This window comes from Capricornis sumatraensis, chromosome 8 (genome assembly GCF_032405125.1).
Source record: "Capricornis sumatraensis isolate serow.1 chromosome 8, serow.2, whole genome shotgun sequence".
NCBI classification, from domain to species: Eukaryota; Metazoa; Chordata; class Mammalia; order Artiodactyla; family Bovidae; genus Capricornis; species Capricornis sumatraensis.
In genome coordinates, this window is record NC_091076.1 from 3,080,990 (window position 1) to 3,094,997 (window position 14,008).

At 55.4% G+C, this 14,008-nt stretch overlaps 1 protein-coding gene across 1 annotated transcript in view; it reads left to right on the plus strand.

Annotated features, from left to right (window-relative positions):
* Positions 1 to 14,008, plus strand: part of SHANK2 (SH3 and multiple ankyrin repeat domains 2) — a 466,522-nt gene that overhangs the window by 24,861 nt on the left and 427,653 nt on the right. The window contains exons 4-5 of the mRNA XM_068976951.1: positions 3,340 to 3,411; positions 5,357 to 5,465. Of these exons, the coding sequence (XP_068833052.1) occupies positions 3,340 to 3,411; positions 5,357 to 5,465 (181 nt within the window). The remainder of the gene's footprint in view (positions 1 to 3,339; positions 3,412 to 5,356; positions 5,466 to 14,008) is intronic.

A 14,008-nucleotide genomic window follows, 5' to 3' on the forward strand; every position in this document is an offset into this window, starting at 1 on the left:
AAACGATTATGACTCTGGAAACGGACATTCTCCTGTCAGTGCTCACCCTCCTGCCAAGAGGTGTTATCGACCCGAGCGTGTTTTTTTAAAAACTGGAAGAAGCACCCACTGACTTGATGTCCTACAGATCCATCAAGTTAGCAAACTGTTACACTCTCTCTTGTCACTCCCAGGGCCTTCCCAGGTGGTCCAGTGGTAAAGAATCTGCCTCCCAATGCAGGAGACATGAGTTCGATCCCTGGGTCGGGAAGACTGTCTGGAGGAGGAAATGGCCACCCACTCCAGTACTCTTCCCAGGGAAAATCCCATGGACAGAGGATCTTGGCGGGCTACAGTCCGTGGGGTCGCGAAGAGTCAGACACGGCTCAGTGACTGAGCAGAGGCTCTCGCGTGCAGCCGTGTCCCCAGGGCCATGGATGAAGGTGGGTGGAGAATATAGGCCATCTCATCTTGGATGAGGATAAGCAATAGGGAGGTTTCACTGCCATCCCCAGAGCGTGGTGTCCCAGTTGACTCTAGAACCAGAGGGGCAGAATCCTAAAACAGCCTGCGTCTCCTCCCACGAGGTCAGCTTAAGAGGATGACGCTGACTGTTCTCCACAGCACACTGATCCAGGAACCGGGTGCTGCCAGCGTGTCACAGGATTTTCCGATTGCACTGGTTTATTTTGGCACCTATAAAAACAGAAAAAGAAAAAGGACAGGGTTCAGTCTGTGGCACCGAGGAATGCGGTTTCTCACGGGATTGCTCTTCTGTTTGGAGTCGGGGGGAGGCCATCCGGGGTCGCTCTGGAAACGTGAATGGAATCAGACCTTCAGAGTTAGCTCACACCCCGCTCTGAGCCTTCATGGCACGTCGGTGGTTATTTAAACTCCTCCGAGTGAGGGGGGAAATCAAAGAAAGTGGGGGCGGCAAGGGTAAGAACGCGTTTGCCCAGCGCTGGTTCCGGGCCAGGAAGCTCATGTTCCTTCCCCGGGCGCCCTGGGAGCTTTGTATGTGACCCCCATGTGACTGACAAGGAAGCAGAGGCTTGGGTGAGGAAGGTGCTCAGCCTGGTGGCTCAGCTGCTAGTGCAACGGGGCAGGACCGTGTGGCCCAGGCCCCCCATCCTCTGCCCGCCTTTTGTCTGTGGGAAAACTTTACCCAAAGAATAAGTTTAATCAGAGAAGTGAGAACATGCAGAGACAAAGCGAAACACTCAAAGCAGACCAGATGATAAAGGTTAGTCTCTAAGTGAAGCCAGGGACTTTCAGTTCTTCCTCAAGGACCATAGTGGAGAGGGCGATGGCCCCCTACTCCAGTGCTCTTGCCTGGAAAATCCCATGGGTGGAGGAGCCTGGTGGGCTGCAGTCCATGGGGTCGCTAAGAGTCGGACACGACTGAGCAACTTCAGTTTCACTTTTCACTTTCATGCATTGGAGAAGGTAAATGGCAACCCATTCCAGTGTTCTTACCTGGAGAATCCCAGGGACGGGGGAGCCTGTGGGCTGCCATTTATGGGGTCGCACAGAGTCGGACACGACTGAAGCGACTCAGCAGCAGCAGCAGCAGCAAGGACCACGGGTATTATTCTGAGCCACGTCCCGGGAGCTGTCTTTTAGGGACGGAAACCCCTACCGGGTGGAAGAAGCTAACTACACGATGACCAGTCTGTAGTTGTGACATGCATCCTTGCACGTGTGTGTACTAAGATTTCAGTCACGTCTGACTCTTCGTGACCCTCGTCTATAGCCCGCCAGGCTCCTCTGTCCGTGGAATTCTCCAGGCAAGAGTACTGGAGTGGGTTGCCACGCCCTCCTTCCTGACCCAGGGATCGAACCCACGTCTCTTACATCACCTGCACTGGCAGGTGGGTTCTGGGTCACTAGCACTGCCTGGGAAGCCCAGCCGTGACATAAGCTACCACAATTCTGGGAACTGGCCTCAAAGAAATGGGAACAAACCTACCCTGGAACTAAAGACTAGCTGTACCTAAAACAACCAACATGATGTTGGTCAGACCACCAATGACCAATTTCAAGATACCTGTCAGAGCTGTGCCTGCAGCCCCCTCCCTCCGTCGGTGAAAGCTCTTGCCCACTGACTGTTGGGGAGGGGAGTCCGCCTTTGAAGAGGCACCTGGCCCCCACCCCCGGTTGCCAGCATCCAAAATCAGACAAACTCCCCTTTCCACCAACCTGGCCTCTTGATTGGCTTGAGTGGCGAGCAGCTGGACCCCACTTTTGGTTACCCTGGGACAGTGGTGGGGCTGGAATTGGAGCCATGTTTCGACCTAGGAACCTAGTGATGCCCAAGCTGCCAGCATCTTCCCAAACCCACCCTAGGGCGGCCGGGGCACCTGGGAGGAGGTGGGCGTCAGGCGGGGTTGCTGGGGATTCAGCAGCGGCGTGCAACCCCACTGTTCCCTTCTGGGCACACCATTGCACCTGCCCAGGGTGTGCCCCCTGTTCCTGTCTCCTGCAGGTTAGCGGAGGCACTGACGTGTGAGGGAGCAAGGCTGAGCTCAGAGGTCCCAGGCGGAGGCTGCAGGCAGGAGGCTTCACCAGGCTGGGGCTTCTGTTGCCGTTCAGGCGCTCAGTCGTGTCCGACTGTCTGTGACCCCATGGACTGCAGCACGCCAGGCTTCCCTGTCCTTCATCTCCCGGAGCTTGCTCAAACTCATGTCTGTTGAGTTGGTGGTGCCTTCCAACCATCTCATCCTCGGCTGCCCCCTTCTTCTCCTACCCACAATCTTTCCCAGCATCGGGATCTTTCCCAATGAGCTGTCTCTTCCTATCCGGTGGCCAAAGGGTTGGAGCTTCAGCTTCAGTCCTTCCAGTGAATATGCAGGGTTGATTTCCTTTAGGATGGACTGGTTGGATCTCCTTGCTGTCCAAGGGACTCGCAAGAGTCTTCTCCAGTGCCACAATTTGAAGGCATCAATTCTTCGGCCTTCTAATGTGTGTTTAATAAAGGTGGCCGATGCTGGGGGCCTGGCCAATGTGAGAAGTAGGTCCCGGTTTGGTGCCTCACCGGCAGCAGGGAGACTGGCTCGCTGGCAGAGGAGGCAGAGGCGAGCAGGGAACCCCAGGCTCCCGGGCGCTCGTCCCTCCGGTTGCCCGTGTTTCTCTTAGTGGCCTCCCAGCAGCATCTCTGCAGAAGGTACTCGTGCGCCATTGCAGTCTCTGCGCTTCGAATACAAACGGTTTATTTAACGCCGCAGGGTTTGCTCGGGAGCCCCTGCCATGGGTGAGATAGCCACGGAAGAGGCCGGCTTCTGCTCTCTGTGGCCAGCCGTGTGAAATACTTACCTGGTTTTCTTTTCTTTTTTTCCCCCCTTGCTTCTTTGTCTGTGTCAGTTTCGCTACAAGAAGCGGGTGTATAGGCAGACAAACCTGGACGAGAAACAGCTGGCCAAGCTGCACACGAAGGTAAGCGAGGAGTGTGTGTGTCAGCTCGAGCTGTCGTTCCTGCGGCCTCGTCTTCAGAGATGCGGGCGGTTCTTGGACAGTGGTTCTTCTTCCCGGCAGATGTTGGGGCTAAAGAGGCCCCTGCAGTCGCCAGAGCGCGGTTAAACACCGCCGACGTCTCCTCCCATGTGAGGCAGGCTTGGTAGATACCTGTGCAAAAGGGAAGTAATGTCACTGAGAAAGAGGAGCCTGGGACCCTGCTTTCTGCTCACTGCCCCCCGGTGTTTCTGGAAGGAGGGGTGGCCATTCCCTCTGAGCTGTTGCTGCCCAGACAGGGGACAGCGCTGCAGTAGGTATCTGCTGCTGCCACCCTTGTAATTAAAGTGCTGTTTCCATAAGCTGCTCAGAGGCCAGACCGCTGCGCAAGGGCGGCAGGGGAGAAGGAGAGGGTTAGCAAAGATCCGTGGGCTGCTTTGCAGACACGGCCGCGCCCTGCCAGGGATGCTGTGCGTGTCCAGGGTGCACTGGAGCTGGAGCATGTGGCGGGCACCTCGCCCAGCACAGAGGACGCAGTGTGATGCCCAGGGATGCCCTTTCCCGCCCCGCCCCTCCCCAGGGAGCCCAGAGCATCTCCTGCGGCGCTCAGGGAAGGCCAGCGTCCAGTTGTTGCCTGATGGCTTCCCCGAGCTGGCCCTGACCTGCCCAGGTGAGCTCACCCGGAGCCACAAGCACACAGGGGGCCTCCCCGCCCTACGGGGTCCCCCTTGTTTGTGTTTTGTCCCCCATTCGTATCAGGAAGGTCGTGAGGATTTTCATCATGTTCAGTGGGTTGTCGCCCGCCTATTGCGCTATTTTTGTGCTCAAGTTGTCCAGACGTGGCTGGTGGCCCTTCTGCCTGGCTCTCTACCCCCTTGGCACGTCCCCACAGTGCTTTCAGCGCTGGCGGTTTTCAGGCACAGGACAGTCAGGCTGCTCTTGGATTTTCTCTGCCCAGCCCTGGGATCCACCCGCACAGGGGTGTTTAAACTCCAAGTGTGGGCACTTTTGGTTTTTTAATTACCCTCCAGTGTGTAGACGAAAGTGATGAAAATGTATTTGTGCCTTTAAAATAATGTCGGTTAGTAAATAGCAGTGAAGGTGTTCAGTGTAACCAAGTGTGCCCTCTGCCTTTGGCTATTTGTGAATTTTTATTCCCACATTGTACAGAAAGCGTGCAGGTGGAGATCTAGCCTGTGTCCCTGAGCTGAAGGGTCCAGGGGCTTCGGGGTGTTTGGGGAGGAAGGGTGTGGAGTAGAGGTGGAGGGCTGGCCAGTGAGAGCATTAGGTTCATCCGATAGAGCTATCTCGGATTCCGCGATTATGATCAAACAGCCGGGCTGTCTGCCCGACAGACGGATGATCGTCATTTCCCTGCAGGTGTGGCTGGGCGGCCCCATCAGGGCTGAGCCCCCAGTCATTCTGATCTCTTGAGGAGTGACTGTCTCCTTCACCTTGACTTGCTTGGATTAAGCCTAGTGAGCTGTGCCCTTTTGCTCCCCACTGAGCTTGCTGCTTTAGAGATTAAGAAGCACAAATACCAATCCCTGGGACTAGCTCACCAGGAATGAAGTCGGAAGACCTGGGATGCGCCCTGGAAAGTGTTGTTTTCAGGTCCAGGATGCTCAGCCTTCTGAAAGTGAAGAAACGTCCTGTGACATTAGGCAAGGACAGAAATCGGTGGGGGGGGGGGTTCTAGAACATTCATCCAGGGTGGGCTGATGGCATTTTCCATGTCCTGGGCTCTGAGCTTGGCCCTGAGGTTCCAGCCACAGAATGACGCTACCCAGTGAGCCTGGAGTCTGCAGTGGGGCCCCATCGAGGGGTGGCTCTCTTCCCTGTAGAGGAGGCCAGCATGTGCCCCATAAGGAGCCTTCCCGTGGTCTATAAAGACGTTTCTCCATAAAACCACTTTTACTTTTCTCTCCAGAACAATTTGAAAAAATGCATGGATCACATCCAGCATCGGTCAGTGGAGAAGATCGTCAAGATGCTGGACCGAGGCCTGGATCCGAATTTCCACGACCTGGAGACTGGAGGTAGGGCTGGTTGGAGAGACTTGGGGAAAGCCCCCTGAAGCGTGGGCTCAGAGAGAAGAGGCGATGCTGTGGTTCAGACTCCACGGGCAGCATCAGCCTTTACTGGGTCTTAAACACGTGTTCTCCCCGCTCCGAGGGCCTGTGTTGTACCCGGAGTTGCCAGCAGGTGGCCAGCACCTGGCAGGTGGAAGGGGCTCGGTGTGGACCTGAGTTGAGTGAGTGAATGAGTGGGTAACACAGAGTTGCTGTCTCCTGCCCTGGAAGACAGGTGTGCACTCACAGGTGTCTTGCTCCCCCCGCTGGAAACCAAGCCTCTGTGTGCGGGGCCTCGGATCACGTGTGGGGTAGACCCGTGCAGGCCGCCATCCTCCGCCCTGCTGACCTTGGGGCTGGACGAGCCTTTCTATTTCTTGCCAGTTCCAAATGGGCACTTTTATTTAATCTTCTCTTTTCTCTTTGGTTTCCGGTTTTACGGCTAAGCAGTTGACAGAAAACCTTGCGTTATTTTCAGTGTGTGGTATAAGGATTTAGTTTGTGGATACACTGGGGAGTGATCACCGCAACACATCGAGTTAATATCCAGCCCCACCCAAAGTTCCACTTTTTTTTTTCTTATGATGAGAACTTTTAGGAGCTATTCTCTCCTTGTTCTTCAATCACTAAGTCCAGGTTCTTTGCGACCTCATGGACTGTAGCCCTCCAGGCTCCTTTGTCCATGGACTTCTCCAGGCAAGATACTGAGTGGGTTGCCATTTCCTTCTCCAGGGGATCTTCCCGACCCAGGGATCGAGCCTGCTTCTGCTTTGTCGGCAGGCAGATTCTTTACCACTGAGCCACCAGGGGAAGCCGATCTGCTTTCTTAGCCCTTTTTAAATACACAGAGCATTTTTTTTTCTGAGCTGTACAATGCCATGTGGCACGTGGGATCTTAGTCCCCCAGCCAGGGGTGCAGTCTGTGTCCTCTGCATGGGGAACGTGGGTCCTGACCCCTGGACTCTCAGGGGCCTCCTGACAACGCAGCGTGGTTGACCATAGTCCCCAGGCTGCCCACGGCATCCATGGCACACACTTATCTTGCAGCTGGCAGTCTGGACCCTTGCTGCCCTCCTCCTGTTCTGCCCACCCCCGCCTCCTGCCCGGGGCAGCCCCCAGTCTGCCTCATGTCTCTGAGTCCCGTTGTTTTAGGCTCCACATGTCAGTGAGATTGTTCAGTGTTTGTCTCTCTCCGTCTGACTTCTTTCACCATAGCGTCACACCCTCACGGTCCATCTGCATCCTTGCAAACAGTGGGATCTCCTTCTCTTTTCATGGCTGAATAATATTCCGTCAGGGGCCGGGCAGCTCTTCATGCCGGGGGCTGTCCTGTGCATCGTGGGATGCTTCTGGCCTCCTTGGCTTTCACCCACAAATGCCAGGAACGCCCCCACCAGCTGTGGCCACCAAAGATGTCTCCAGACGTTATGCAGTGTCCCCTGGGGGGAGGCAGCACCGCCCCAGGGAGAGCCCTGTGCCCACGGGACACATGAACTCAACCAGCGGAAGTGAGGCTGTTGTGAGAGCCGAGAGCAGCTCAGGTGAGGGTCTCCATGGCAACTGAGGGCTCCCCCCTTCCCCCCGGCAGGTGGGCAATGCTGAGCAGAGGGTTGTTCGTCTTGGACTCAGTGAGCAGGGCCTCCCTCCCCTCTCCTCCTGGGAGGGGGCAGCCCGCCCACCCCATGTCAACGTCACATACACACGTGGCCCTCAGAGTACCTGAACCTGCAGCAGGTGTGTTTGTCCGCTGAGGAAGGGAGCTTTCTCGTCACTGTGGGGGCTCCTCTGACCCCTGACGCTGGGCAGGACCCACCCCTGTGCTCCTCCGGCCGTGGCGGTCCCCGTCCACGCACAGGTGGCCGTGCTGTGACCACCGTTAACTCCTGTCCCCTAAAGTTAGCTGCGCAGTGTGAATGCAGGGCTGCCGGCCCCTCAGTGACGCACCTGCAGTGACTGAGATGCCAGGGGACAGATGCCAGGGCACTTGGAGGGGTCAGGAGATCGCAGGCCCAGCCGGGGGTGAGTGCAGAGGCCTGGCTGAAGGTGAGCAGGTTACCAGCCCAGCAGACGTGGTGAGACGGGGAACCCGGGGGTCTGTGTGCTGGGGCGGGGGGCAACATGAACAAGCCGGGCTCTCGGCCGTCCTGATGGGTGATGTGGGCACGAGGCTGAGGGGAGGCCCTATGGGTGGGGACCCCTGGAGGAGGAAGCTGTGCCATGCCTGCAGGGGGCTGACCTTCCCAGGGCAGGGTTGGTGAGATGAGGCCCCGGGGCTGGGGAGAAGGGCGTGTCCCAGGCGGCAGGTGGGGGAGTGGCCTCTGTGAAGAGTCTAGACGGGGAGCGGGGGGAGGCAGGGCTGGGCATTCCATCCGCAGGGGCAGCAGGGGTGGGCACCAGAGGTTCTGACTCCCTGGGTCTGAGCACCAGGCTGGGGTTGGGGGGCAAGCAGTGAGCACGTGCTGGTTCTGGCCCCGTGGTTAGTGGGCTGCTCCTCTGAGCCTGGCCATCTAGGCTGGTGCCCAGCTCGTGGCGGGGTGTGGGGGTTTGGTCCATCACGGTGACGTGGTTCCCGGCACTGAGCCTTGGACCACAGATGGTCCGTGGGTTCTTGAGCGGGAACCTGAGCCTCCAGGAACAGTCACAGGCCTGAGCCAGTCCTGCAGTCTGTGGTTCCTGACTTGGCTTCTCTCCTTGGGTGTCCTTTGGCCCCTCTTGACCTGGCTGCATCCGCGGCTGTTTCCTGATGGTTCTCTGGGCCGAGCACCACCCCTCCCACTGGTTCCTTCCCACCGTGAACCAAGCCCGCCAGCGTCTCAGGATTCCAAGAGTTTGAAGTGACTGTTATTCCAGAGCTGACCGTAACGGAGCTTCTAACACGTCAGCGTAGACCCCAGATTGCTTCCAAACCGGGGTCAGGGGGCATGCTCTTGGCCTCCCGCTGGAGTTTAAAATGCTGCCCTTGGATTTCTTTGGTGGTCCGACAGTTAAGAATCTGCCTGCTGCTGCAGGGGACACAGGTTTGATCCCTGGTCTGGGAAGACCCCACATGCTGCGGAGCAGCCAAGCCCGTGGGCCACGGCTTCTGAAGCCTTTGTGCCTTAGAGCCTGTGCTCTGTGAAGAGAGAGGCCACGGCATTGAGAAGCCCACACTCGAGAGCTGGAGAAAGCCCACGCCCGGCAACGGAGACCCAGCCAGAAATAAATACAGGTTAAAAAAAGCAACCAAACCAAAAAAAAAAAACAAAACATTTCGTCCTTGTGATGATGGATGGGGCCATCGAGAGAGCAGATGGATTGGAGCCTCGGGGACCCAGGACGGAGTAAGACACAGGATGATACTCCCTACTCTCCCCCGAAATTGAAAAAGGCTCGATCCGCCGGCAGCAGCCCACGGAGAAGCTGGCACTGGGTCAAATAAACGCTGGGGTTTCCTGAACCAGCCCCGTAGTGACGGCCTCTGGACTCACTGAGCCGGAAGAGCCAACTCTGAGAAACCCGTTTTCCCCTCAGATCCATGTAAACTAGCACCTGACACAGCACAGACTTTAGAGCAGGGGCTCCAGCAAAGGCTGAGACTCCCCTGCCTGCAGGTGGGGGAGCAGGGGCAGGACCCCACCTCCTGGGCAGGCAGTTCTGTTTCGGTACATTCCCGGGTCTCACCCGATAATTAACAGTAATCAGAGGATTTGGGGTGGGTGGTTTCTGGGAGGAGTCTGCGTAGATAAATTATAAATTTTTATTTATTTTCACTTGCAACATTTAAAGCAGAATTACTGAACAGCTCTCACGTGGAGGCTGCCAAATGGTGCCTTCCTACATCAGTTTCCCTTCTTGCAGCCACTAGTCTCTGTACAGCAGAGCTTCCCCTTCCCCCTGAAAGTGAGGGTGTCAGTCGCTCAGTTGTGTCCCACTCTCTGTGGCCCCCGTGGACCGTAGCCTGCCAGGCTCCTCTGTCCGTGGGATTCTCCAGGCAAGAACACTGGAGTGGGTTGCCATTCCCTTCTCCAAGACATCTTCTCAACCCAGGGATCGAACCCGGGTCTCCTACATTGCAGGCAGATTCTTTACTGTGTGAGCCACCTTAGACTTTATTTTTTAGAGTAGTTTTAGGTTTACAGAATACTGAATGTAAGGAACAGGGGTTCTGTTTAACCACCCCCAGGCTCCTGCACGGCTAGCGCCTGACATCAGCGTGGCCACTGATGAGCCAGCGGTGATGCGCTAATGTTCACTCAAATCCACCTTCACATCAGGGTTCCCTCGCTATCATACATTCCGTAGGCAAGCGTGTAAGGACGCGTATTCACCACCAAGCAGAGCTCAGCTTTACTGCCCGAAAAATCCTCTGAGCTCTGCCTGTTCATCCCTCCTTCCCACTAACCCCTGGCAACCACTGTTCTTCCCACTGAATCCATAGTTCAGCTTTTCCCAGAATGTCGTGTAGTTGGAATCACTGTGTGGCCTTTTCAGACTGGCTTGTTTCACTCAGTCATAGGCATTTACATTTCATCCGCGTCTTTTCGTGGTTTGATAGCTCATTTTTTTATTATAGTCAATTTACAATGTTGTGCCAAACTCTGCTCTCCAGCGAAGTGACTCAGTTTTGCACATAGAGACATTTCTTTTTTTATACTCTTTTCCGTGATGGCTTATCCCAAGATGTGGAACACAGCGGCAGCTCCCCGTGCTGTGCACCGAGACCTTGCTCTCCCGTCCTGTCTGTGACCGTCTGCCTCTTCCGGTCCCACGCACCCAGCCCTTCCCTCCCAGCCCTTCCCTCCCTGTTCGTGCCTGTTTCGTTCCAAAGAACGTTCCACCGGCTGGTGCACCACAGCTTTTATCCATCCACCTACGGAAGAGCACCTTGGTGGCCTCCAGGTGTTAGTGATGAAATTTGCTATGAACATCCGTGCAGGCTTCTGTGTGGACAAGTCTGACAGTGATCAAACACAGTGGGGTTTTGGTGTTTTGTTTTTTTTTTTTTAAGTCAGTGTTCTTAGGGCCATTTTTAAAAAAATTACTTCTTTATTTAATTTCGGCTGTGCTGGGTCTTCGTGGCTGCGCCTGGACTTTCCCCAGTTGCCGTGAGCGGGGGCTGCTCCCCCGTTGGGGTGTGTGGACTTCTCATTGCAGTGGCTTCTCTCGTTGTGGAGGACGAGCTCTAGAGTGTGGGCTTTAGGTAGAGTCTCGGAGCTCCTGGAGCGAATCATCTACTGTAGCCCCGGGGAGGCAGGGCCGCACCCTGCCCCGCCCCCACGCTTTATTCCAGATGCTGCGCGGTTGTCCTCCGCAGCTCTGATGATCCCAGGGTGAGCCTGGGTCCTGGCGGCTCCTAGCTGAGATCTACGGCTTCCTCAAAAGCCAGCCGCCGAGAGGCAGAGCCCGACTGAGGACCAGACTGCACTCCCGGAGCAGAGAGCTGGAAGTGGCTTCCTTCCCGAGCACACGAGGCGCAGTGAAGCTCACAACACGCGTGCTACCTCCCTGCACGTGGGCTGCATGTCCTGGGGGCGCCCCCGGGCTGGGCATGGGGGCCCGCGCAGGGCAAAACGGCACTTCTGGACTAAGGGATGCACCAGAGATAATTAAATCCTGGAGGAGCAGCCTGTCAATTAAAACAAAGCAGCTCAGGTTATTCCGACCGTCTGGTCCCCATTCGGATGGAAATTTGATTAGATGACAGTGAGAGTAGCCAAAAGAAGCGGACTCATCCAGCAGGACCTTGGCTCATCTCCTGCTTTGGTGGGAACCTCTGGGACGAGAAGGATGGTGTTTCGAGCCCTGAAAAGGAAGTGAAACTAACAACTGGAGCAAAACTTCAGGCTTTTATTTTGTGCTGTCTTCCCAAACTTGAAAGTTAGCCCAGACACAGCGAAGACAGGGCCGTAATAAAGCTAGAAACGTCTCTCAGCCCTGGGAGAATCTTGATGAGAAGTAGAAATTGAATATACATTGATTGGGCTGGTTTTGCAGAGCCCCCGTGGAGAGTCCCGGCCTCATTTCTGAGCTCCAGTGATGACATTAGCTTCCAGGCGGTGGTAGCTCATCATCTGGGCCAAGACGTGCCCAGCGCTGCCACGCGCCCCTGCCCAGCTCCCACACGGCCCAATTAGAAGGTGCCTCCGGCAGTGGGTCCTGATTTAACGATGGTGGCCCTTCAGCCTGTATGCTGCCGTCTCGTCCTCGCCCCTGAATGAGTCCGGTGAAATTTCCCCGGCAGTAACAGCACCTTGAGGACACGGTCCTGGGACCTCGTAAACACCAGTCCGCAGAGGGTCTGAGATGCAGCAAGTACCGGGGCCGGTGGAGGCCACTTGAGGGCCCCCGAGCCGTGACCCCGACGGCATCTGGGTGCGTGTGGCTTGCCAGGTGTGGTTTCTGGTTCAGAGAGACCTGCATTCAAGTGAGAGCTGCAACGGCACCTGCGATCCTTGCCGACTTTTTCTTGTTTGTAACCTGCCGTGTTTCAGAAAGGACTGCAGGTGGTCTGGAGACCCGTACGTTGCTCGTCTTTCCTTGGTAGTTGCTGAATGTCCTCCTTCCGTTTCTGGGTCCCTCATGACAGCCTTTCCTCCTGTCTCTGTAGGCCCCCTTATGACGCTTTGCAGGGCTTTCCTTGTTTTCAATGACCTTTGAGAGCCGGTCAGGTGTTTTGTGCATGTCCCTCTGTGGAGGTTTGTCTGACGTTTGGGTCATGATTAGACGGGGGCATGAAGGTTTGGGAGGAAGGTCGCAGAGGCGGACCACATCTCATCACATTGTATCAAGGGCACACTCGTCACTGGGATGTGGCCCTTGCTCCCCTGGCTGGGTGTGGAGTTCTTCAGCAGATGAAATTTGTCTCCTCTCTCCCATTCATTTATTTTTACCAGTGTGGACGCAAGGATATTTAATTTATAATTTGAGTTATAATACAATACCACTTGGGCTTCCCTGGTGGTGCATTTGCTAAAGAACCCGCCTGCCAGTGCGGGAGACATAAGAGATGTGGGTCCGATCCCCGGGTTGGGAAGGGCCCCTGGAGGAGGGGCAACCCACTCCAGTGTTCTTGCCTGGACAGCCCTGTGGGATGAGGCGCCTGGCAGTCCATGGGGTTGCGAAGAGTCAGACACGACGGAAGCAGCTTAGCGCACACGCACGCACGATGCTGCTTTATGCATTCTGTTGTTCAGACGCCTCCAGCCTTGACCTCCGGGGGCTCCTGCATTTGGCCCCTGTGTCCGCGTGGATTCTTCTCCTCCTCCTCCTCCCTCCTGCACCCTCCTTCCTTCTCCTTCCTCGTCTTCTCCTCACGCCACTCTCTTGCTCCTGGGCCCCAGAAGGTGCTCCAGGCTCATCCTGTGTGTTTCCTGCTCTAGCCGTGCACTCTGCTGCGCCGTTAGCAGCCCTGGGAGGGTGGTCTTAGAGACCAAGATTGGGCGCTGCGTGTGCTCATCGCCTCTGGGGAGTCGTTGCTTGTGCGCTTTCTCAGAGGAAGGAGCAAGCAGATACATGTGTGTGCACTTGTTCGTGAACAGATACAGGGCGGTTTCCATGTGTACCCCTCTGAGTCTAGAGTAGACCAACCCTGAATTCATACTGACGTCCCCAGTCCTCATCGGTCACCGTAAGGATCGTTCCAGTCCCCATCCCTTTTCTGTCACAGCCCATGCAGGTGGTGAGAACCCTGGCTCTGTTCTCAGCCGTCTCTGTGTTAAACTGCTCTTTCCCAGAGTAGAGAGACAGTGGCTCTAGGTTGTTGACCAGCACCCCACACTGGAAGACAGCTTCACCCACTGGAGAACCGCACTTGTGTGACGCTCTTTTTGCCTTTGCTCACTCCCGCAGTCACCCAAGGTCAGCAGTTGATTCCCGCTCCTCCAGTGATGTGGTTTTTTACGTTTTTAATACAATTCGACTCTTTTGTCACAGTCTGCATTCCATCCTGGGATCCCACATCTCCTAAATGAACTTTTAAGCTTTATTTTAAAAATTTGCATACCTTGAGCATCCCTCTTTGTAGAGTTTATGGTTTTGACAGATGTTTGATTCTCGTATTCACCATTACAGAATCATACAGAATGGTTTTGCAACTTTAAAAAAAAAATCCCCTGAGCTTTTTGCCTGTTCAGTCCTGCCTCTGTTTAGAACCCCGGGCAACCTGGCAACCCCTGGCAACTATGAGGATTGGTTTAGCATCCTCATAGTTTTGAGTTTTCCAGAATGTCTTGTAATTGGAATCATGCAACACGTAGCTTTTCCAGACTGGCTCCTTTTGCTTAGCAACACGCATATAAGATTGAGCTGTATCTTTTTAGGACTTGATACACTTTTCTTTTTAGTCACTAAATAGTAATTCGCTGTACAGATTTTCTAGTTTTGCTTACCCTGTCCACTTCCCGAAGGGCATTTTGGTTGCCTCCAGTGTTTGACGGTTAGCAGGAGTTCAGAGCAGAGGGTCTCAGACTCAGCTGCAGGCTAAAAGGCACTTGGGGAGGTTGTACCACCCTAATTCTTGGGTCATGCACCAC